General features: G+C 40.8%; 2 protein-coding genes across 2 annotated transcripts in view; both read right to left on the bottom strand.

Annotated features, from left to right (window-relative positions):
* Positions 1–6,944, bottom strand: part of LOC6559965 — a 78,730-nt gene extending 71,786 nt beyond the window's left edge. The window contains exons 1-2 of the mRNA XM_032735380.2: positions 6,866–6,944; positions 100–1,659 (exon numbers count right to left, since the gene is read on the bottom strand). Of these exons, the coding sequence (XP_032591271.2) occupies positions 100–1,650 (1,551 nt within the window). The 5' untranslated portion in view covers positions 1,651–1,659; positions 6,866–6,944. The remainder of the gene's footprint in view (positions 1–99; positions 1,660–6,865) is intronic.
* Positions 6,945–11,112: 4,168 nt separating this feature from the next.
* The window catches only part of LOC6559964 (E3 ubiquitin-protein ligase MYLIP), a 32,702-nt gene continuing 20,226 nt past the window's right edge, over positions 11,113–23,588 (bottom strand). Inside the window, exons 2-4 of the mRNA XM_043215709.1 lie at positions 15,079–16,130; positions 11,985–12,614; positions 11,113–11,729 (exon numbers count right to left, since the gene is read on the bottom strand). Of these exons, the coding sequence (XP_043071644.1) occupies positions 11,393–11,729; positions 11,985–12,614; positions 15,079–16,130 (2,019 nt within the window). The 3' untranslated portion in view covers positions 11,113–11,392. The remainder of the gene's footprint in view (positions 11,730–11,984; positions 12,615–15,078; positions 16,131–23,588) is intronic.

The following is a 23,588-nucleotide window of genomic DNA, read 5'->3' as shown; positions in this document are numbered from 1 at the left end:
AGATCAAGATAAATCTATTCTATCGATAAAAATCGATTACCTTTAGTTACCATTTTAAAGATATAATATATATATATAATCATAATCAAGATCGCTTACCTGATGGGCATTCCACTGCTGCATGAGATCCTCGTGGCAGGGCATGCACGCCTGAATCATGCCGCGTGGATCTTTCGGTCGGGAGCGGGGTGGACGTGGATGCTGCTCGTTGAACAGCGGAAAATAGGCAATTGAGTGACCGATCCGGGATCCCTCCTTGGGCTTAACGGTGCTCAGTTCGACGAGGCTGCCGCGACGCTGCTCATCGCCGCACACGTAGCACACCTCGGTGATGGAGTTCTTGTCGGGCATGGACAGATCCAGGATGCCCACCTCTGTGGTGGGCGTGGCAACGGTGGCGGCATTTGAATTGCTGGAGTTATTGGAGCAGCTGCCCGACTGCACTATTGCCGAAGTGGACGTCACAGCTGCAGTGGCTAGATTTGAAGCGGATATATTACGTAGATCCAAAACGGTGGCATTATCATCCTCCAGGCTGGGCGGCAGTGTTGAGCTAATGCTATATGGATTACCCTTGTAGTGGGCTTGTGACTCGCCCGAAACAGCGGCCACCTGTTGCAACATGTGGTAGGCGGCCGTCTGCTGCTGCAACTGCTGGTATTGCGCCGGCTGATATTGGGCCGGGGATTGTGGCGGTGGTGGCGGACCCGGACCCGGACCCGGTGGCGGTGGTGCGCCAGGCTGATAGCTATGCGTACCCAGCTTGAACTTGTGCTGCGCAAAACTGGAGCTGGAACTGCGGGCAGGCGGCTCGCTGGGTGGTCGCGAGAGCGGAGAGGGCAGCTGCATGTCCCGCGACTGGGGTCGACTCAGGTATTTGTGGCTGGTGGGCGTCGCATTCCGTGGATAGTAATCCGGCGAGGCGTTCGTTGAGGTACTGTGGTGCTGGTGGTTATGCTGCTGCTGCTGCTGTTGCTGCTGTTGTTGCTGCTGTGGTGTTGGTGGTGCATAATGCCGATATGCATCGAGTGGTTGTTCCCCGATGCCATTCTGGGTTAAATGCTCAGCACTCAGGCCCAACATTTGAGCCGCATACTCCGATTGGGTGGCGATATCTGCGCCGATGTAAGCCTTGCCATCCACTCGCTTCATGTGATAAATGCGCTGGACCAGCGGTTTCTTCTGTCGCTCAAAGGAATCCCATTGTTCCAGCAGCGAGCGGTAGCATAGGATGCAGGCCATCACATAGACCTGATTGCTGGCCACCATGGGCACGCCCTGCGGTGGCTCGTGCCGCTCCAGAAACGGAAAGTGCGCCTCACCCGGCCGTTCCGGATTGGGACGTATGCGCAACGCTTCATAGCTGCCATGTCCGCCGCACACAAAGCAAACGGATGCCGGTCCGGCCGGGGATGCTGAATGCATCTGATGGTGTTCTGGTGGTGCCGAAGCGCGTCCCGTGGATTTGACGGATGGATAGTAATGCTGCATTGACTGATAGCCCCCAAGAGGCGATGGCATCAGCTCCGCGGCAGCCAAGTGCGGATTGTGATTATGATGACTGTGTGGCGATGTTGTTGCTGGCTCGGATTGCAAAGGAACGCTGCCGCCACGGAGTTCATTTTTGATATACGCTTTCGCCTTTTCCATAATATTCAACTAGAATACAAAAAATGAAAGAAATACTCGAATTAGTATTTATATATAGACATCTATTTATATATCAATTATAAACGATTCATACTGTAAAGGGTCGTAGATAACTTCTTCTGCAAGTTCATTATCCCTTTATCATTATAATTGTATAAAATCCCTGGCTTATCATACAAACTGAACTGACTTTCAGTCCCTATTTCTAAGTAAAGACTATCAGACTACATAATAACTGCTGATGCAGCTGAGTCATTTGATATTGGGGTCTGCGTGTGACTAGTCTAAAAAAAGACTTCATAATTCTCCTCACATCTGTGTACATGCTCATGATTTAGCAGGGAGCAGGGAAAACTTCTGAAGCAGTTGCTAAATGAGAACAGCATACAATTGCTTAGCATACGATTGCCTCGACCTTATCATACAAATTAGCACCATTTGAATCTGGTTCGCAACCAGATAAGGCGTTGTACTCGAAATACTGAGAATATTATTAGCATTGAAGGCAATTTTACCAGATTTTGCCATATGCAAAGTTAGTCAGAATAATCCAAGTAAGCAATGTATTTTTTTTTTGCTATTCGCTTGACTTGATTATGGCTTGATTTTGTAGAATGGGCTTTCCTTCCCTTTCCTATTTGCCACTCTCTTTTCATATGTCGTTATCAAAGTTGTGGCTCATGTCACATACGTCATACTTAAATATATGCACAAATTGTAAATACATGCGTTTAAATATAAATGAATTAAATGCGCAACTAAAAGTAAATAATAAAATAAACAAAAATAACATCGCAAAATCAAGAAAAAGAAGAAAAACAAAAACAGCTCTTAGAGACACGCGAAGCAAAAGATTGTCGAATCTATATACATATATATATTTATATATGCATGTTTACAAATAAAAAGCTTCCCGCATTGCATGGCAAAGATCACGATCGCAGATCATTCACAATGTATGTGGGTTATCAGTGCTCTGATGAAATAGGTTATCGTTGCCGGCAATCGTTCGATTAATGAGCAACAAATTTTCATTATTTAAGCTTCTATTGACTTGACAAGAATCCATATTCCACTTAAAGCAAGCGTATTTTAAGTTAAACCTTTTTCAAAGTGTAAAAAAATCATCATTTCTTATCTGAACAATAAATATTTGGTAATAATTACTATATCAGAAAAGTTGGAATTTAAATTGCTTTTCGCTTATCATTATAATCGAATTATCCAATAACCAAACTCACAAAACATTTCAACACTACTACTTCATATAACATTTTAAAGGATGAATTACTTTAACTTTAAATCGTTATACATATCCACAACTATTAATTAAATTGTGAAGGCTAAATCGAGGTGTGGATGCAATTAAAAATAATAAATATTCGTTGAAAATGTATAACATAAACAAGTGTGGATGGCAGCAAGAAAAGCAACACTGAAACAACTAATTACGTAGCATTATTTATTTATTTTAGAGCTCAATTTCAAATTCACAACAATTTAAAAGTTGTAATGTGCAGAACTTTAGCACAGCGTCGATAAAGTTTCCAAAATAAACAGCAGCCAAAACAAAGGCAACAAAAATTTCGTGAAAATACCCAGGGTGCCTCCTCACTTCACTTCCTACTCCATCATCGATGTGCATCAAGCTGGCCGGCCATGTTTCAATTATACTTTTATTCACTTCTTTTATCGAATTTTTAGAATTCTGTGCCAAGTTTTTTCATCTCAGAGGCTATTGGGTTTGGTGTGGCAAAACTTTTTTTTATAGAAATGGAAAAAGTTCAGGCTTGGTCGGCTACTTAAATACCATATGAAAAGCAGTTAGAGATTTTGATGAGAAATGGAAAAACTGACAGTGTTTGGGATGACTATAAAATGTCTTTCGTTAGATTATTAGATTGATAGCTCAAAATCAAGATTAAAACTTCCAAATCACTTTCTTTAATCCAAAAAAGGGAAGTAACATTGAAATTAAAATTAAGGTGATTTATATTAATTTAGAATAAAGTGTATTGAATCAATTTAAGCACATTCCTCGCTCTTTACAGAATATCTGGTATTTGAGTATTGGTAATTGTATTTCTTGCTGCATAAATATACTGTAAGCTTTTTTCTATTTGGTTTTTTTATTGCTTTTGCAACGTTTTAAGAGTTGTTGTTTTTGATGCACTTCAACCATCCTTGCTGTTGCTTGTTTTTGTTGTTGCTGTTGTTGTCCTGCTGTTTTCAGCCGCAACTGCAGTTGTTTTTCAACTTTTGCTGCACTCTGAAATATTTTTATGGCTGTCGTGTCCTTGTTGCACACCAAAAACCCTATACGAGCAATGCCGCCGTGCTTGGGGCGTGGCACACACACACACACACGCACATAGAGTAAAAACAAGTGAAATAGAAAACACGTCAGAAATACCCTTTAAAGCGTCGCGTCTCAAACAAACTTTAAGGTGCGCGCATAACAAAATCGCAAGTTTTCAATGCTTATCATCGTTATTGTTGTTGCTCCTTATTCTTGTTCTTGTTCTTGACATTGTTTTTGTTATTCTTGGGACTAGTTGGCAAAGGAGCACCGAGCGGAAGTTCGCTGCAAGAACAGGACCAACAACAACAATAACTAAAAATAGTATCTGAAAGTTGTAGGACGAGCAAGAAAAGTTACGCTGTTGAAAACTTTTAGCGCTTTTGGCCACTTTTTTGCTGTTCTTTCTCCTTACTCTCTCTCTATTTTCTTTTCGTTTTGTTCGTCTTACTTTTCGTTTTAATTTTTTCTTTTTTTTGTTGTTCACTTGTGAAGTGAACTAAGGTGCTTAAACTTTGCCGTCTTCATTGTTTGCTGTACTGTGCCAGTTTTTTTTCTTCTCTGGTTGCTGACTTGCTGAAATGGAAAACTAAACGCAATGCCAAAATAAAACTTAATTTCCAAGAACAAAGTGAATAGAGACAACAGCTGCAAGGCAATCTTCGACTAGCCGATATTTAAATACCCTAATATATGTTATTATACGATATATAAGAAACTAAGCTTCGAATTAATTTTTTTTTTTGTGTGGATTCACACTTTGTTTAAAAAAGGAAACATGAATCAAGCTAAAGCATTTTTCGTTGCTACCTTCGCCCATTTACAGGGTAGCTTCTATTCGATCATTTTTAGTCGGTTTCTTTGCTGTTTCATTTTGCAATTTGTTATTGCGTTCGCCGTTTGAATGTCAGAATTGAATTTAAAAATTTGCATTGAACCAACAGCCGGGCAACAAACACAAACTGCATATAAATCCTGGCGAAAAGGGCAACAACAACAACAACAACAACAACATCAACTGCAACCAGAAGCAGAAAAAAGCCTGCAAGCGAACGATGGTCGGAAGAGGGGATTGGGGCGGGCTGGCATAAAATGGAATTTATTAAATAGCATTCCACGCAATAAACTCGGACCAAATAAATAAAAAAAAAACAAAAAAACAAGAGGCTGGCAAAAATAACAGCAGCAGCAACAACAAAAACAAAAGCAAAAACAACAGACGAATAGGGGAAGAGCGGCAAGGGAAGAAGGCGGCACAAAAACAAAATTCGTGCATGCAATTTTATGGCAGGACGTTGGATGTCGGCTTTGGGCACGCATCCCGTCCGCTGCCAAAATCCCAACGTTTTCCCCCCGCAAGACCTTTTCGTCCCGCCCCCCGCCCCCGCCCACCCTTAACATAATATTAAAAACGAAACAAACACGTAAGTGTGCACGAAATGAGAGCTGAGCCCAACTTGTAAATACCCTGTAAGCAGTTCAAGCTTTTAAGTTGATTCTACGATTCTTCATTTTATCATTTTAACGATAATGTTTTTTGCAATTTTGAATAGCTGGCAGGGTATATGGAAATCTTTCCGATTTTACAATAAGTTTAGAAAAACGAAGAATATGAAATTCTCCCTTGCCATCAGTAAATATTTAAAATAAGCCTTGAAAATCGTGTAGAAGAAAATCGATAGGCGCAAATAATACATGTATATCTGATTATTATTATTATTTATTCGTGTGTGGTAAAATCCGTGACAAAGTAATAATGCGCTTTATGTAAGAGTATTTAAAACAAAACGAATGGGTCCTCGTCACATTTTTTCCATTAACGACTGTCGCAACTGGACCCTTACGTTCCTTGCGTTTCTACCACGACTCTGCCGCGTCCCTTGTTCCCACTGACAACATTTGGACAGCTTATGGAAGAAAAAAAGGCTGCAGAGCGCCAGGCTTTTAATGCTCCCAATGCTCCGCAAGCAAGCAGAGAGTGAATTAATAACCGTTGTCGCTTTTAAAGTTCAGCCGAAGCGACCGCAAAGCGGAATGTAAAAGAACAACAGCAAACAAGACGAGGCCCAGATGAATTGACATTTAATTATTGTGTAAATCATAATTTTGTTTGTTGTTTTTTTGTTTCTGTTTCTGCTTCTTCTTCATCGTTCCCCCCCTATTTGACGGCTGTTCCTGTTGTTGTTAAGCTGCCTGGCCACGAAACTCATTAAATACCCATTTTAACTGCTGCACATTCGTTTTATTTCATCAATTTAATAAAACAACTAGGATTTCATGTGCGTGATAAAGTTATATTTAAGAACAGGCATTCAATTATACGTTAAATAATTGCTGACAGCATTCAAATAACGTTTGAGATGAAAAACATACTAAAATAGATTTCACGAAATAAACTACAATAAAAAAAAACGTAACATTTTGATCAACTATTAATGATATAGACTAAATTTTGTAATTTCGGATAGCGATTTCATTGAAAAGCGTGAATCGAATTTCCTCAAACTTTACATATCCAATAGTAAATGACCTAAGAATTACTTAATTCGTATTAAGTAATCAGTTCCCAAACAACTTTGTGTCTTTCACATGCAATATGGCATTGAATGAGGCTATGCATAGTAAATATAGTCCAGATAGCATTGTCAAGGGCTAAAGAACCGTGGAATTGAAATAAATGCAATGTCAAATTGATTTAAATTAATTGAATTTACAATTTGTAGCAGGTCGTGAGGGTCGTCCGGGAAACGTGCTGAACTAATACGTTCCGAGGCAAAAGATTGATTAAAAGTTTCGGTATGTTTGCGGCACAGTGAATCGATTAATTATCGATCGAACAAACAACAAAATAAAAAGATGTTGATCTGTGTAACGAAAAAAAGGCTAAATAGGCATCACTACACTTCAGATACTGACCTCTGTGCGATTGTATAATCCAGATCCAGATTAAATTAAATGCCGATGCTGATGCACACACACATACATCTACATATATGCATTTGTGTGTGTGTGTGTATTATATCCAAGTCATGCGTGAAACGAGAGCGCACGAGAATAAGAAAATCAACAAACTCGACACGAAACGCATTTGGGCAAAAGATGCGCGCGAACCGATTAAAAGTGTAGACGCCTCCTTATGCGAGTGAGTGAGAGGTGAGAGAGGCGAAGACAGTGGCAAAACAACAGCAACAACAACAACTACTACTACGATGTCGACAATGTGACGTCAAAGTACGGCTTAAATTCACTTTAAACACATTAAAGGAGAGAGACACACAGACAGCAAGAGAGTGAGAGAGACAAGGCACTTGGTGTAGCGATTTAGCTTCTTTTTGTTTCTTTCTTGATTTTTTTGTTTTTTTTTTTGATGATGATATGTCGTCTGCTTCTCTGATTTTCGTTCACGTTTAATTTTAGGCTGTTAAAGCTTGAGAGCACAAGTGGAATATCGACTGCGTCTGCTTCTTAAGTATTTATTTTCAGCTGTTTTTTTGTTGTCACAGCTAATTAGAACGAGCTGAATTTTTGATTGCTGTTGTTATCGTTGCTGTTGCCGTTGATGTGATTGCAGTTGTAGTGATTGTTGTGCTTGTTCTGGTTGCTGTTATTTCGCTTTGCAATTGTACAATTTAAACATTTTTAGGTATTTATTGTAAACATCCACAGAAATGAGAGCAACGCGTCGCTTCATGGTCACTGCGGTGGTCTCCGCACACACACACACACATTTACGTACACACGGTGAGTGTTCACACACACTCTGATCACGATCAAGAGAGGCAAAGGCCCCACGTCAAAGGTTCGCTGGGACAAACACCAGCTGCTTGCTTGTTGGTAATAATAATAACAATAATCAAGAACTGCAGCCGCGTGCAAATTTCACCAACATTAAAATTGTATTTAGTTCACGGCGCCAATGGTGTAGTGGGTGCGAGTGAGCGAGTGGACGAGCAGGCAGGCAGCGAGCAGAGAGGGCAACGCTTACGCTTACGCTTATTCAATTGTTTGCATTGCCTTGCATCTATCCACGTTCGCGACGACAACGACGACGACGACCACTGACCAGTGTAGCTTGTTGCTGTTGCTTTTGCTTCTGCTATTCCGGCTGCTGCTGCCACTGCTCGGATATTGTCGGCAAAGCACACGTGATATTTTGCATTTAACGCCAACGTCGGTGTTGGTAATATTTTTAGAATTATTTATTAAGCGGGACTATAGAATTTATTACAATGTTTCGGCGCAGACGGGGCGATATTTACATTTAGATTTACACGCCGAACTAGTGATGGCATCCTTATCGATGACACAGCGAATCATATGCATTCGATGTTTTCCAACCGTTATCGATTGCGTACACGACTATCGGGATACAAATAACTACACAGCACAATCTTGCAAAGAATGTTTTAATTATGTAATTATCTAACAGTTAAAATATTTATTTACAAATAAATCGTTAAATATATTGCAATTGTATTATATAGCGGACAATAAGTGCATTAATAATACTCGATATTAATTACATTTTTAAATTAGTAAATTTATAGTCTCATCCGTAATTGCAGGACTATCCCATGTTCCACCGATAAGTGACCCATCACTGTCAACTATCGATATATTCACGGTAAGCAACGAAGCGGTGCTGCTCGATTATTCAAATTCTGACAACTATCGCTTGAATTTCGAATGTGATATATCGTTGTAATGGCTGCGTTGTGCATTTCTATGCTAAGCGGGCACTTTGAACACTTGTCAAACACTGCTATAAGTAACATTAAGAAACCGAACAAGTTAACCTACTGACTAAGTAACATAATTTACTAGAAAATTCTCAGCTTTAAACTTTGATTCAATTTGAATTGTAATTCACCATCTACAAATTCAGAAGCACACCACAAACTGAATCCATTTCTTTGAATATCGTCACAAGCATTAGCCTAACATAATAATTCTCATTCAAAAACTATGTGAACACATTGACACAGAATATTATCCAACAGCAACGTGATTTAATGTTTTAAATGATTGCCATAAGTAATCGATTATTGTAGTACTTGCGATAAGCACCAAGAAATCGATGCTTACCGGTTTCGATATATAAGGAATATTTATATCGCATATTTCGAAGATATCGATAACAACCAGTGTGTACACAAGGAAATCGCTACACAAATATGGCTACCAATCGATAGACGATTAATGTAAACATTGCGCGCCTACTCTTTGAAAACATGTTCAAAATAATTGTAGGTCAAATCATTGAAATCAAACACATAACATAAACCAGAATATTGTAGACGAATTGTACCAAAATGAGGGCAAAGTTAATGGATTTCGTTTGCTTAATTGGTGGTAAGTTGGGAAATACAAAGAATTTATAAGATCCTTATCCAAATCTAACAGCTTTGACTCTTTGTGTTGGAGCAATTGATAAAATGGGAATTGCGAACCATTTGAACGGAAATACTGTTGATAAAATTAAGAATATGTCAAATATTAACAGAACGAAGCTTGACAAGAATCAAGCTAACAGTGTTGGTGGCTTTATGAAAGAATTCAATAAGTCCTTGCAGCTTCGACAATCGATGACTTCCTTTGTAGAGCGCTATCCACGCAAACGCGATAAGAGTGGTAATATTGTGTATATTCCAAATTACGCGGAAACTCAAGTGAAAAACAATGAGAATTCCCATTTTCATGGAAAATAAGTCGAGATGGCTTCATCGCAAACATTTCTCTCCAAAATTGAGCTTCGTCCAACTGATACATGCCATTGTCCATTGTGTTTGTAAGTAAATTTATCTCTGAACTCCCAGCATAATGTATTATTCGTATTTAGGGTCTGTATCTGGGACATCAAAAACAAGTGGCTCCAATTGTGGTGCAGAAGCATCGCATTAGTTTTCAAATTTAGCTGAAAATGTTCATCAAACTCACAATGATGGGTTGTGGCATGAAATGTATTCGAGATGATTGCATGAGGGATAATATCATGAAGTTCAAGATCACATATATATTTTATTTATTATGTATACGATATTGCAAATAAATCGAGAAAGATAAGGCGACTCAAATATATATACGAAAAGAAACAAATTGAAAACGCATCCAAAAACTTCAACTTCATAAAACAAAGAGCAAAGAAAATAGGAAAAATTTAATAAGGATTCGAAATCTATGTTCCAATAGTTTTTAATCCCTTTGTACAGATTGATTTACCTCTATGTTTTCTACACTAAATTTAGAATAGAGAAGTTTTAGTTAGAAAAGCAAAAGAAATTATAAATTTTCTTTTGGTCCTTTATCAAACAATTAAATGTAAAAAAAATATGTGGACAACTCAAATGCAAACTGAAAGAAAGAGATAAGAAAATAAATAAATTCGTTTGATTGTATATGGTATATATATATATATATATAACATTGTTAACATTTATTTATTGACTACGCATTTAGCAGTTTTTTGCAGGGTACTTTTAGGTACTACTTTTGCTCCTTAAACTTGCGATTATTGTACGCTTGTCCTAAAAGTTACTACACATACATATATACATATATATGTGAGGGTATATATACTACATTTTGTATATATATATATATATATATATATGCATTCGATATATAACACATCCAAATAAGTATGCTACATGAGAATTGGATTGTGTTTAGGCAAAGTAGTTTTTGTTGTTGTTAATTTTAGTGTTGTAATAAATACTAAGAGTGTTAGGCATTAGGCATTATCTATATATATATATATGTATATATATAATAAATACATCTCGAGTTTCAATTGCGTAAAATTCTAAGGTTAAATAAACAATAATAAGTATATATAATTATATATATATGTATTTTTTTCTTTTAATTAGCCGCTGTTTAGTTTTGTTAACTTTCCATTGCACAGGGCCATTATTCGTACTATATAGGTTTACAGTTATAATTATCAATATATATATATATATATATGTATATATATGCATTTTAGCTTATTCATTTAGTTTTAGTTAGTAATAGTAATTTTGTTGTTGTTGTTGTTGTTGTTGTTGTATAGGCTAAACACTCTAAAAGAGGCTAAGTAGTAAAGTCTTAGATCAAATTAAATAGCACTTTAAAGTCGCAGTGGTATACATATATATATATATATATACATATCGAAATATATATATATCCATAAAAATACTTGAGTAAAGATACAGAGTATACAGGCTAAATGTGTGTTTCTTTTTGATTTCTTTTTAGTTAATAGTTTTTTGTTTTTTGTTTGTTTTCAACATCATCAACTTGTTTTTGGTTTGTTCCCTTCGAAATGTTTATATATGGTCAAATTATAGATGCAGACAGCAAGACGAGATCTCTGGTTAACGATTATGATTGCGTGACGGATCAAACGATCGGCACACAAACCCATTCCATCAGCCGGAACAGCAGCGAGCACAGCCAATTCTAGGCAGCCGTCGTCACTTTTGGCGCTCCAACTGACGCTGCACCGGCTCCGGCTCCGGTTCCGGCCTCTGCTCCTGTTGCTGCTGCTCCAGCTCCTGCTCCTATTCCTGCTGCTGATGTCGTGGCGAAGCCATCCAGCTGCTGCTCCAGCTCCAGCTCCGACTGCAACTGCTGATGCTCACCCGAAAGGGGGCCTTCGATGTTGTTGTTGTTGCTGCTGCTGCTGCTGCAGCTGCTGTTTGCAACGGTTGGGTGGCTGCTGGTGCGCAGTTCCGGTGGCAGATAGATTTTGACTACGCTCGTTATTTTCTTGCGGCAATTGGGGCAATTGTTGCACCTGCAAATCAAAACAGAAACAAATCCATCAGAAAATATATAAAAATTATATTTGTCAACCAATTTGCAAAAACACAAAAAAATGCTTTCAAACAAGTTCTAAAAAAATGTTGCAGTGTTGATATTTAATTTGTTATTTATAATATCAGCAGGATTTGAATAACTTTCACTCTCTATGAGAAATGATTACTTAATAAAAAATGAAGAATAGCAAACATTTTTCGACGAGTGTGGGAGTCGAAGTGAGTGAACTTACCTAGCTGCACACTGGGCACAGGCGATGACGTGACAGCATGGATTGAACACTGTGTTGATCGCACGATCCATGCAGATCTTGCACTGCATCGCCTCGAGGATGCGCGTATCCACGCAGCGCTCAATCGCCGCTTCACGCGCCTCCTTCTCGCGTATGGCCAAATCTATCTTGCCGGCCATGGAACCACCAACACCAGCACTGCCACGACCACCACCAGCGATTGCCATGTCAGCAGCATCTGGACAGCAGCTGCTGGCGCTGCCAACATCGATAGCCGCCGTGGCAGCCACATCGCCGCCACGTTCATGCAGCTTGCGTCGCGCCTGATCGTGCACCTCGCGGCACGTATGCTGTATGTCGAACACATACCGCTTGCCAATCTCTGTGGCGGTGAACATCGATGCAATCGTTCCCTTCAAATCCCGCGTAAACTGATTCGTCACCACGCAGCGCACCTTGTCACAGACGTAGAACGCATGTCGCTCGGTTATCGATCGATACAAACCGGCGGCAATCGGCTGCTTGGGCAACTTGATCTCCAGCTCCTTGCGATCGTTGTGATCGTCCACGTACTCCAGCTTGAAAGTGCGCCTCAACGATTTCGCCGACGCAATCGCACTGAATGGGATGCTGCAAGCGGATTGAAATTGAAATGGAGTTTAAAAACTGTTTAAAATAACAAATATTAAATCGAGTTGAAGCTTAAATACACAAGTGAATCGATTTAGAAATCTCTTTTAAAGCTAAATAGTTAATGAGCCAGCGAGAATGGGAACAGGGAGGCAACTTAGAAGCGTACAAAGACAGAGCTAGACAGAGCTAGACAGAGCTAGACAGAGCTGAACGGAGCTGGACAGAGCTGGACAGAGCTAGACAGAGCTAGACAGAGCTAGACAGAGCTAGACAGAGCTGAACAGAGCTAGACAGAGCTGGACAGAGCTAGACAGAGCTAGACAGAGCTGGACAGAGCTAGACAGAGCTGGACAAAGCTAGACAGAGTTGGACAGAGCTGGACAGAGCTAGACAGAGCTAGACAGAGCTGGACTGAGCTAGACAGAGCTTGACAGAGCTGGACAGAGCTGGACTGAGCTAGACAGAGCTAGACAGAGCTAGACAGAGCTAGACAGAGCTAGACAGAGCTGGACAGAGCTAGACAGAGCTAGACAGAGCTGGACAGAGCTAGACAGAGCTAGACAGAGCTAGACAGAGCTGGACAGAGCTGGACAGAGCTAGACAGAGCTGGACAGAGCTAGACAGAGCTAGACAGAGCTGGACAGAGCTAGACAGAGCTGGACAGAGCTGGACAGAGCTAGACAGAGCTGGACAGAGCTAGACAGAGCTAGACAGAGCTGGACAGAGCTAGACAGAGCTGGACAGAGCTAGACAGAGCTGGACAGAGCTAGACAGAGCTAGACAGAGCTGGACAGAGCTAGACAGAGCTGGACAGAGCTAGACAGAGCTGGACAGAGCTGGACAGAGCTGGACAGAGCTAGACAGAGCTGGACAGAGCTAGACAGAGCTGGACAGAGCTAGACAGAGCTAGACAGAGCTGGACAGAGCTAGACAGAGCTGGACAGAGCTGGACAGAGCTGGACAGAGCTAGACAGAGCTAGACAGAGCTAGACAGAGCTAGACAGAGCTAGACAGAGCTGGACAGAGCTAGACAGAGCTAGACAGAGCTGGACAGAGCTAGACAGAGCTGGACAGAGCTAGACAGAGCTAGACAGAGCTGGACTGAGCTAGACAGAGCTAGACAGAGCTGGACAGAGCTGGACGGAGCTAGACAGAGTTGGACAGAGCTAGACAGAGCTGGACAGAGCTGGACAGAGCTGGACAGAGCTAGACAGAGCTGGACAGAGCTAGACAGAGCTAGACAGAGCTAGACAGAGCTAGACAGAGCTAGACAGAGCTAGACAGAGCTGGACAGAGCTGGACAGAGCTAGATAGAGCTAGACAGAGCTAGACAGAGCTAGACAGAGCTGGAATGAGCTAGACAGAGCTAGACAGAGCTAGACAGAGCTGGACTGAGCTAGACAGAGCTAGACAGAGCTGGACAGAGCTGGACGGAGCTAGACAGAGTTGGACAGAGCTAGACAGAGCTGGACTGAGCTAGACAGAGCTAGATAGAGCTAGACAGAGCTAGACAGAGCTAGACAGAGCTGGAATGAGCTAGACAGAGCTGGACAGAGCTAGACAGAGCTGGACAGAGCTGAACGGAGCTGGACAGAGCTAGACAGAGCTGGACAGAGCTAGACAGAGCTAGACAGAGCTAGACAGAGCTGGACAGAGCTGGACAGAGCTAGACAGAGCTGGACAGAGCTAGACAGAGCTAGACAGAGCTAGACAGAGCTAGACAGAGCTAGACAGAGCTGGACAGAGCTGGACAGAGCTAGACAGAGCTGGACAGAGCTAGACAGAGCTAGACAGAGCTAGACAGAGCTGGACAGAGCTAGACAGAGCTAGACAGAGCTGGACAGAGCTGGACAGAGCTAAACAGAGCTAGACAGAGCTGGACAGAGCTAGACAGAGCTAGACAGAGCTAGACAGAGCTAGACAGAGCTAGACAGAGCTAGACAGAGCTAGACAGAGCTGGACAGAGCTAGACAGAGCTAGACAGAGCTTGACAGAGCTGGACAGAGCTGGACAGAGATAGACAGAGCTAGACAGAGCTAGACAGAGCTAGACAGAGCTAGACAGAGCTGGACAGAGCTGGACAGAGCTAGACAGAGCTAGACAGAGCTGGACAGAGCTGGACAGAGCTGGACAGAGGCAGCAGGACTACAACAAGCCAGATGTCTCCTGGATGACTCTGATCTTAAACGATTTAAAAGCAAATAACAACCAGGTCAAAGGTCTGCTGACAGCACATTCCAGACTAAGAAGTCAGCTAACTAAACTAGGTATTTAGGAAGAGTTCTCGATACACATCCTAGCAGAGTGTTTAACGTGTTTAAATTAAATTAAAATTGTATCTTAACTTGGCATCTTCTTTTTTCCGATTTTACAGATTATATAGTATAATAATTCTAGATATGAACTGAGTATATCATTCTTGGATTCCCCCCTAGTTGCACTACTGGCCACAGATGCTCACCTTTCTTTTTCCTCCCCACGGACGACGGTGATGCCATGAGCACCGACTGCAATTTCGCAGCGGGTGGCGCTCTCATTGGTTGAGACGCCGCTGAAGATCTCCTCGCCGTAGCCGCTCAGCTCCTGGATCTCCTGCAGCAGCCAGTACTTGGCCGACTTGACGGACATTCGCAGCTTGGCCAATTTGCTGTGCTCGTTGGCAATCTGTCGCAGAAAATCAACCGGCGGCTCCGTCTCCTTGACGCTCGGCTGGATGATGTAATCCTCGTAAATGCGCAACGGATTGCTGGCGAGTCGCTGATCCAGGCCGGAGTGGCTGCTGCTGCTGTTGCTTGGACTGCTCGATGTGGATGCGGATGTGGAGGCAGAGACGGAAACTGAAGCTGACGGAGATGGTTGCAAGTTCTGGTTGCTGTTGGCAAGCGTTGCTGCTGCTGCTGTTGTTGCTGCTGCTGTGGATGCTGCTGCTGCTGCTGCTGTTGTTGCTGTTGCTGCTGCTGCTGCTGCTGCTGCTGCAGATAGAGTGCAGCAGTCCATGTGCTCCACGGACTTCTGCTTGGAGAGTCGCCGCTTCTTGAAGCTCAGCACATGCTCCTTCTCCTTGCGCTGCTGTTCGAGTTTGTGTTGCTGCTGCTGTTGCTGCTGCAGCGCCAACTGTTGCTGCTGGGCGAGCTCGCGTCTCATTCGCATTGGGCACTCGGCACGCAAGGACTGCTCGTTGAACCGATGGCCATCCGCCTGGCAGAGCAGCGCCGCCAACTTGGCCGCATTTGTCCAATCCTGGGCGCAGAGACGCGCCTCCAGCAGATCTCGTCGCGCCTGCATATAGAACAAGTTGAGCACACTCTCCTGCAGGATGTTGTGCACCGGCACCCAGAACTTGACCCTCAATGCCAGCATCAATTGGATACTGTTGCTGCTGCTGCCACTGTCGCCATGCAGGCGATTCCTCAGATTGTACCATTGTCGCGTACGCGACTCCTTCTGGTTGGGCGTCCACGGCTCCAGGCCAAAGTATTCCATTTCACAGATGATGCCAAGTGCCTTGCAGACCTTTAACGATAGATTCATTGCAAGAAAACCAAATTAGTTTAAGGTTCAACGATTTAAATAACATTTATTTTATGTAGGCAAGAAGGATTGATTAATAATTAATAATTAACTGTTAAGAATAATAAGAATATATTTTTAAGAAATTTCCTTAGTTGAAAGACATTAATTTATCAACAAGTTGGTAAATTTAAACACTCAAAAAGCAGTAAAAATTTCCACACAATTTAAACTCATTTAAAAAATCAGTGTTTTTTCTAAAAATAAATCTAAAATCGAGCTTTAGTTGAATAAATTGATGAATACTATATTTAAGTTCGAGCTGGGATTACAAGTTAGAATGCTGGAATGCAATCATTTTCTCATTATGCTTAATTACTCAACTTTGGTCGGGGTTAATCAGCTTTCGCCACAGCTAATTTTAACTTTATCTTTTAGTGCCACACAGCAAACAACTTGCGGCAACTGATTTTCAAATGAGAACATTCAAAAATATATACTCGTATATATAAAATACATAATAATATATACATGTATATTGAGCGGGTAAACAAGAAATAACAACGAGATCTAATCGCAGCTGAAGCTTATCAGCCTCAGCTTGTCAGCCGCTGTCAGGAGCAGACGCAGCTGAGCCGCTGAGCCGCTGAGCAGCTAACCAGCGAGCTGGGACCAGTTGTTGCCGACAATGTCCTGTCGTCAGTGGGTTTTGTCCTGTTGTCAGCAGTGGGTTTGTCAAAAACCCCAACAACGTTGCTATGACAACTGCGACTGGCATCAGCTTTAGAGTGTCTATATATATCTATATCTATATATATATATAAATGGGGGTGTTTGGGGTAAGGCCTCGAAATATTTGCTTATGCAACGAGAGTGTGTGTCATCATTCCGAATGGAACAAATTCAAATGTTTGCTGCACGTCAGCGTTGACAACGGAAAGCTTCAAGTTCTATATAATAAAAAAAGGAAGAAAACAACTTTGGCAGCAGCCAATGATAGACTCGAAGATATCCTGCTTAATCTAAAATCATTAAAATTAATTTAGCAAACTGAGCCACATTTTGCAGTCAATAATTTGTTATGCTTCCAACAAATATGAAAAAGAAAAAAGTAAGAAAATTATGAAAAACACTTTAAATATTTCTTATAATTTGCCAACGTTAATGAAGATTGAAGAAAAATTTCAAAGAAATGCAATTCCAAATTTTCTATTGTGCAAACTTTGAATAACGGTGAATATATTTGTCAATTGCATTATAATTTTAAATGTTGTTTTCTTATTTTTTTCTGCAAACTGTATCCACTTGTAATAAACAAAAGCAAATAAATATTCATAAGACCTTATTTATAGACCCGATTAAAGGGTAGAGCTGAGGACAACTAAATCGACATCTAAAAACAACAACGAGCACGAAAGCAACAACAACAAATGACAGCAACAACAACAACAAATGACAACAGCAACAACAACAATAACAACAGCAACAACAACAATAACAACAACAACAACAACAACAGCAGACGACGACATAACCAACTGCAAATCAGCATAGTCAACCCGATGACGATGTTGTCCTTTGGATATAGCTGACAATCCGGCTCTGGCATGCCGAGCATCTACACTGCCCGAAAAAGTCAAGTAATCTGCACACTTAACTTTAACTTCGAGCATGCTTGGCACTTGAACAATTGACTGGAAGTCAGCAATTCTTCACTTAAGTACAAAAATAATTATTTAAAGTGCATCATTTAAGCAGCTCTTTCAGCTGTCCGTCAGCTGTGCAGTTGAACATTTTAACTTAATAAATTTTAATATATAATATAATATATATATTTTTTGTAGTGCGTCAGCCGTGCTCTCCCCGCTTGTGGCAGTTGCATGAACTGCTTGGGTCAGGAAAGAAGAGAAGAAAAAAAACGGATTTGAAATGAAATGAAATTTGCACAGCGCACACAAATTCGAAATGCCCAACAACAACAGCAACAACAGCAACAACAACAACAATTTCGCATTTTCGTTTGCGTCAACACACGCAATGATTCTGCTCCTGCTGCTGCTCCTGCCCCCGCTGCACACCCCCCCAAAAAACAGGCTCAACACACCCCCGTAACTGTTGTGACAAGTGGCACAAGTCCGACCGCTGCTGCTGCTGCTGCTGCTGCTGCTGCTGTTGCTGTTGCTGCCGCTCAAAGCACAGCGAGCACTTTGCATAATGAGGCAACTTCTGGGGCCAAGAGGCATGCCGCCAGGTAGCCAAGGCAACAAGTTGCTCTCCGAAGGAGTCACGCGTCAGCGCCTCGCACATTTTCACTTTCCAATTAGACAGCCGCAGAATTTCAGATGAACCACTCTCTCTCCCTCTCTCTCTCTCTCTCTCTCTCTCTGTCTCTCTCTCTCTCTCTATCTCTCTCTCTCTCTCTGTCTCTGCCTGTGGGGGTGTGTATATAGTCTGTGTGTGCGACTGGAATTAGCCATGGCTATAAACAACAACTTGGCAAATTGTGCGCTGATGCGAAAGCAACTTGCGGCCGTGTAATAAACATAAATATATATTTTAATTTTATTAAACGTTTCTAATGGCAACGTGCTCCTGATTACTAATTAAAGTTGTTAAATTTTAATGCGATTACTTGTTGCTAACCCAAGTGGCTCATATCAAATTTGATGGCAAATTGAGGCTGTTATCCTTGCTGTTATCCTTCAAAAAATATGACTTAAGTGCAGTTAATATCTCTGACATTGAACCAAATTTGTATTAAATTATTGCATAAATATTTAAGAGTGTGTTTTTTATACTTTTAGTTAAAGTAGAGTGGAGAAAACCAGTTGTGGAAATGATGTGCTTAAATTACTCACTGATTACTGATTAAACTTTGCAAGCAATTAATAAAACTTTGATATAATTTATTTAAATAATTCCAGTGCATTTTCAGCTAAATTAATTTGCATTTTATGGATATTATTATTAATATTAGTTACGGTAAAATGTTAACTTAAGTCAATCAATTGAGAAGATTGCTATCAATTTTGGTATTGTTGATGTTGCTGCAAATAATAACTACAATAAACAATAATATTGGCTATTAAAGTCAATTAATTGAGAGAATTATTGATATTAAATATTTATATATAGTTAAGATAACTAACTAATAACTTTAATAACCAATAATAATACCAGTTCTTAAAGACAATCAATTGAGAAAAGTGTACAGCATTTCATTGTTTCAAATCAGAGGTTCTCTCGAGTGGCTTCATTAGATGCATGTGAATGGTTTTGCTTGTTCAAGTAGATGCTGCCACCCTTCACCCACACACACACACACACACACACACACACACACACACACACACATAGACTCTGAAATTGAGCTAACAACAACAAGAACAACAAACTGTGACCCTGAAGGCGTTCTGAGCTGTGGTTGCACAGTCTGTCAGTGACGGCGGCCTGGGAGACACATCCACTTCCACTTCCACTTCTACTTCCGGCCCCAGAGCAATGGCAAATGATGACACACAATGGAAACGATAATGAAGCCCAGGCAGAAGAAGGTGACGAGACAGATTATGCCTGTGTGAGTACAGTCAGAAATAAATTGGGGCAACTAAACTTCTCAAAGGCAAAAGTTAAAAGAAATATTTTGCTGAAAGTGTTTTCTATTTGTTTTTGAATTATTATTTATTTTTGGGCACATAGATCAAGCAGCTGAATAAACATATATCTGAATAAACATATATCTGATTTTGATATGTCGACTTTTCAGTAAAATCTTATATTTTAAATAATACAAAATCGATGCGAAAGAAATTACGCACAAAAATTACGTAGATTTCCAATATATTATTTTTCTAAGTGTTCGAATTGTGATTGAGATTGAAGACTTGTTAGGCATTGCATGTAAATCGATCTGCTAACTGGATTATGTATAATTAATTGCGTTTTGCATGTGAAACAGTCTCAGTCTCAGTCGCGCCTCAGTCTCAGTCCCCCCCTCAAAAACCTCTGTTACCACAAAAGATGCAACTGTCAACGGCATTTATGCCTTAATTAGTTGATTGTTTTGCATCGTTTCGAGTCGTCGTCGTCGTCGTCGTCGTCGTCGCATTCACGAGTGCATTCAAACCGACTCGTTAGTTCGATGACTCGAGAAACTTTGGTAATTGGAAATGTTTGCCAGAAATGCGTTAACAATAATTGCGTTAATCTGAAATGACGAGCAAAATATTGGCAATAAAATGTCTCCACTTGAAAGTGATTATTTCAGTTGGAATTTATATTACAATATGAATTGATTCACACATCATTCAAATGTGCTCGATTTGCTGTTTAAACTGTTTGAGTGGAAAATGTATTGTTTCTTTAATATAATATTTATTAATCATATCCAAAAACAATATTATGTATTCTTGAGCGCAAAACGTGGCAGCTTAGCAACAATGCCAGTGAAATATAACAAAAATTCAACAACAATAATTGCTAAATTCATTCAACACACAACAAAAACATTGCCGTCAACGGCGACCGCGACTGCGACGACGACGTTGACAGCGAAGGTGTCCAAAGTCCACAAATTGTGTGTATTTTTGTCGTTTCGTTTCGTTTCGCTAAAATTAAATAAAATGCGAATCGTAACAAAAGGCAAATGCGAAACGTGAACTTTTTTTTTATTTTTTATTTTGCACTCAACAAAAGCCGGCGATCAATGCGAGATAGAGAGAGAATGAGAGCAAGAGAGAGGGAGAGGGAGAGGGAGAGCGAACTGTTAACAGTGACTGCGGGGGGGCATTTCAAAGACGATTTGAGCTAGGATTACAAAAGCTGCATAATTTGTATACAATTTGTAACAAGACAATTGTGGGCGAGTGACGTCAGCGACAGCAGCTGCAGCAGCAGAAGCTGCAACCGGGATTTGAGCTATCAAAATCGAAAATTGAACAGTGCCCCGAAGGTGACACAAATTGAAATGAAAATATTGCCCCACGGGGCCATCACAGAAACAATTTGGCATTTATTGCATTTCGTAATACAAACACACACACACTTGCATATTTAACTACAAATAAATGTCATAAAATGGGCTGTAATTTTATTGAGTCCGTAAAATCAACAGCAGAAGCAACAGCAGCAACAGCCGCTGTGTTATTAACTTTTTTAACATGCAATCAACAGAGACAACAGCGGCGACCACATGTTTTAAGAGTTTCAAGAGCCCCAAAATCTTAAGAGAGCTCGAGTCAAGAGAGTGTTACAACTGTTCGGAAAGGTAAACAAAACGTATTAAGCGAAGAAAAAAAACACACACACACGCACAAAAATGTTGTTGTGTGTGCGGGGGGTAAGCAAGCAAGACAACAACAGACAGAGAGAGAGACAGACAGAGAGTCTCGTGCTCTTTGCATGCACAACTCAAACACAAATTGTAACCAAGATGATTTTGGTGAGGGGTGGGGGAAGGCTGACGTTACATATGACTCGCACACGACATGCTGCTGCTGCTGCTGCTGCTGAGCAGAAAACCCGACCATTTCATTCGAATTGGACTTTGGACTCGTGCCTCTGAAATGCCGTTTGGACTTTAGACTCGCACTCGTCTAGCGAGTGTTAATATTATTGTTGCTGTTGCTGCTGTTGCAGTTGTTGCTTTTGGCGATCGCTTGCGATGCTGCCTTTTATGCTTGTTGTTATGTTTTTGTGTGTGTTTGTGTTTTTTGTTGTTATTGTTGTACGTTTGTTGTTGTCATAATTGAAACTGTGAAACGAACATATGAACAACTGCCATGTGATGCTTGAGAAACAGTAAATGAAATGTCTGTCGGCACGTCGTCGACGTCGTTGCTCTGCTTTGAGCAGCGTGACGTCAGCATCAGCTGGCTTTGGACTTTGTACTCAAAACTTTGCTGTTGGTCGTTTTATGTGTGTGTTGTGTGCTTGCACAGCAAGTCCACTTCAAATGGAAATTAAAATGGAAATTCATTTCAAATCATGAACACATGCATTTTGATGCTCATACGTGCAATTTTAGCTCTTTGAGCAGTAAGCTAATGCATTTTATATGTAAGTAGGTGCATTAACAGTGTGTGTGTATTCGTGTATAACTGTATTGCTGCTCATCTTTAGTCAAGTCAACTGCGGATCAGCCGCGTTTCTCTCACGTCTCCGGTAATCGTGCTTGACACGTTGCCAATTCTACATTGTTCAACTCTACTAGCGCCTTATAAAAGAAACAAATTCACAGCAAGATGGAAAACAAAATAAAATAGTAAGCGGCGGATAGTAGAGACGGATGACAGTTGACAGAGACCCCCCCATAGATGGTAAGAATTGCTGTTGTTGTTGTTGGCAGCTAGCTGAGCACGAGTTCACAGAGTGATATCATCAGTGATCAAGCAAAGATGACGATGTTAAGCAAGGGGGCGAAGAGTGAATAGTGTAGAGCGGAGAGTGGAGAGTGGAGAATGGAGAGCGGAGAGTAGGTTAATAGAAAGGGGGAAGCCGTCACTGCAAATTGGCAATGAAAGCGAAGACGCAAGAGAGAGAGAGAGAGAGACAGACTGAGAGAGGGAGAGGAAGAAGGAGAGAGGGAGATGGAATGGCGAAACAGGTTCAATGCATTCAAATTGATTAGCGGCAGGGAAACGGGTTCGTTTAACCAATTGAGTTTCAGCTGCTTTTTGCTTTTGATTTTGCTTTTGCTTGGGCTGCAACTTTTGAGTGCAAATGTTCTGGCCATAAATTGCAAATAAAATTCTGTATGAGGCAATAGATAAATCTTTACAGGTCTATCACGTGGTGGGGGCATGTGCAATCAATTCTAATTGGCACACTTATTAACGGATAAATTCATTTGGTTAATCAATTCTGTAAAATGCTAAAATATATTATTAACACTTCAATTGTTTAATAATATATACTTAAAAATACATAAATAAAGATAATAAAGATAATATTATAAATATTTCTTATCTCTTAATTTAAATATATTTTGAAATTTTATTTTTAATTTATTGATTTGTTGCTTATTTCAGAAAGAAACTCGTCGAATATGGTTGAGTAATTTCACTTTCATTGCGCTCGCTTAATGCAGTTCACAGCTCACTCCGCTACCCTCCCCTGCCTTTCCCACACACTTCGCATACTTGCTGTCAGCTGTTGCATTTAAACATATTCTAAGTACCCCCAATCCGCACACTGTATCGTTTTGGCATTACTCTGATTGTTGCCTTGTATTTGCTGCATTTGCCTTCCCCTTCGCACACACCCACTGGCTGCTAGAGGCTCTCTTTCGTCACTATTGAAAATAGCTCATGCTTTGTTGTTGCGATTGGCTTCTCCACAGTTCGCTCTCTTCTTGAATTTTGCGTTTGTTCTTATTGATGTTTGAGTGCGTGCGTGTATGCATGCGTGCGTGCGTGTGTGTGTGTGTGTGTGTGTGTTTGTGTGCAGCGACCGAGTGACCGT

This window comes from Drosophila grimshawi, unplaced genomic scaffold (assembly GCF_018153295.1).
Source record: "Drosophila grimshawi isolate 15287-2541.00 unplaced genomic scaffold, ASM1815329v1 contig_1367, whole genome shotgun sequence".
NCBI lineage: Eukaryota > Metazoa > Arthropoda > Insecta > Diptera > Drosophilidae > Drosophila > Drosophila grimshawi.
This window is presented reverse-complemented; position numbering and strand designations above follow the sequence as displayed.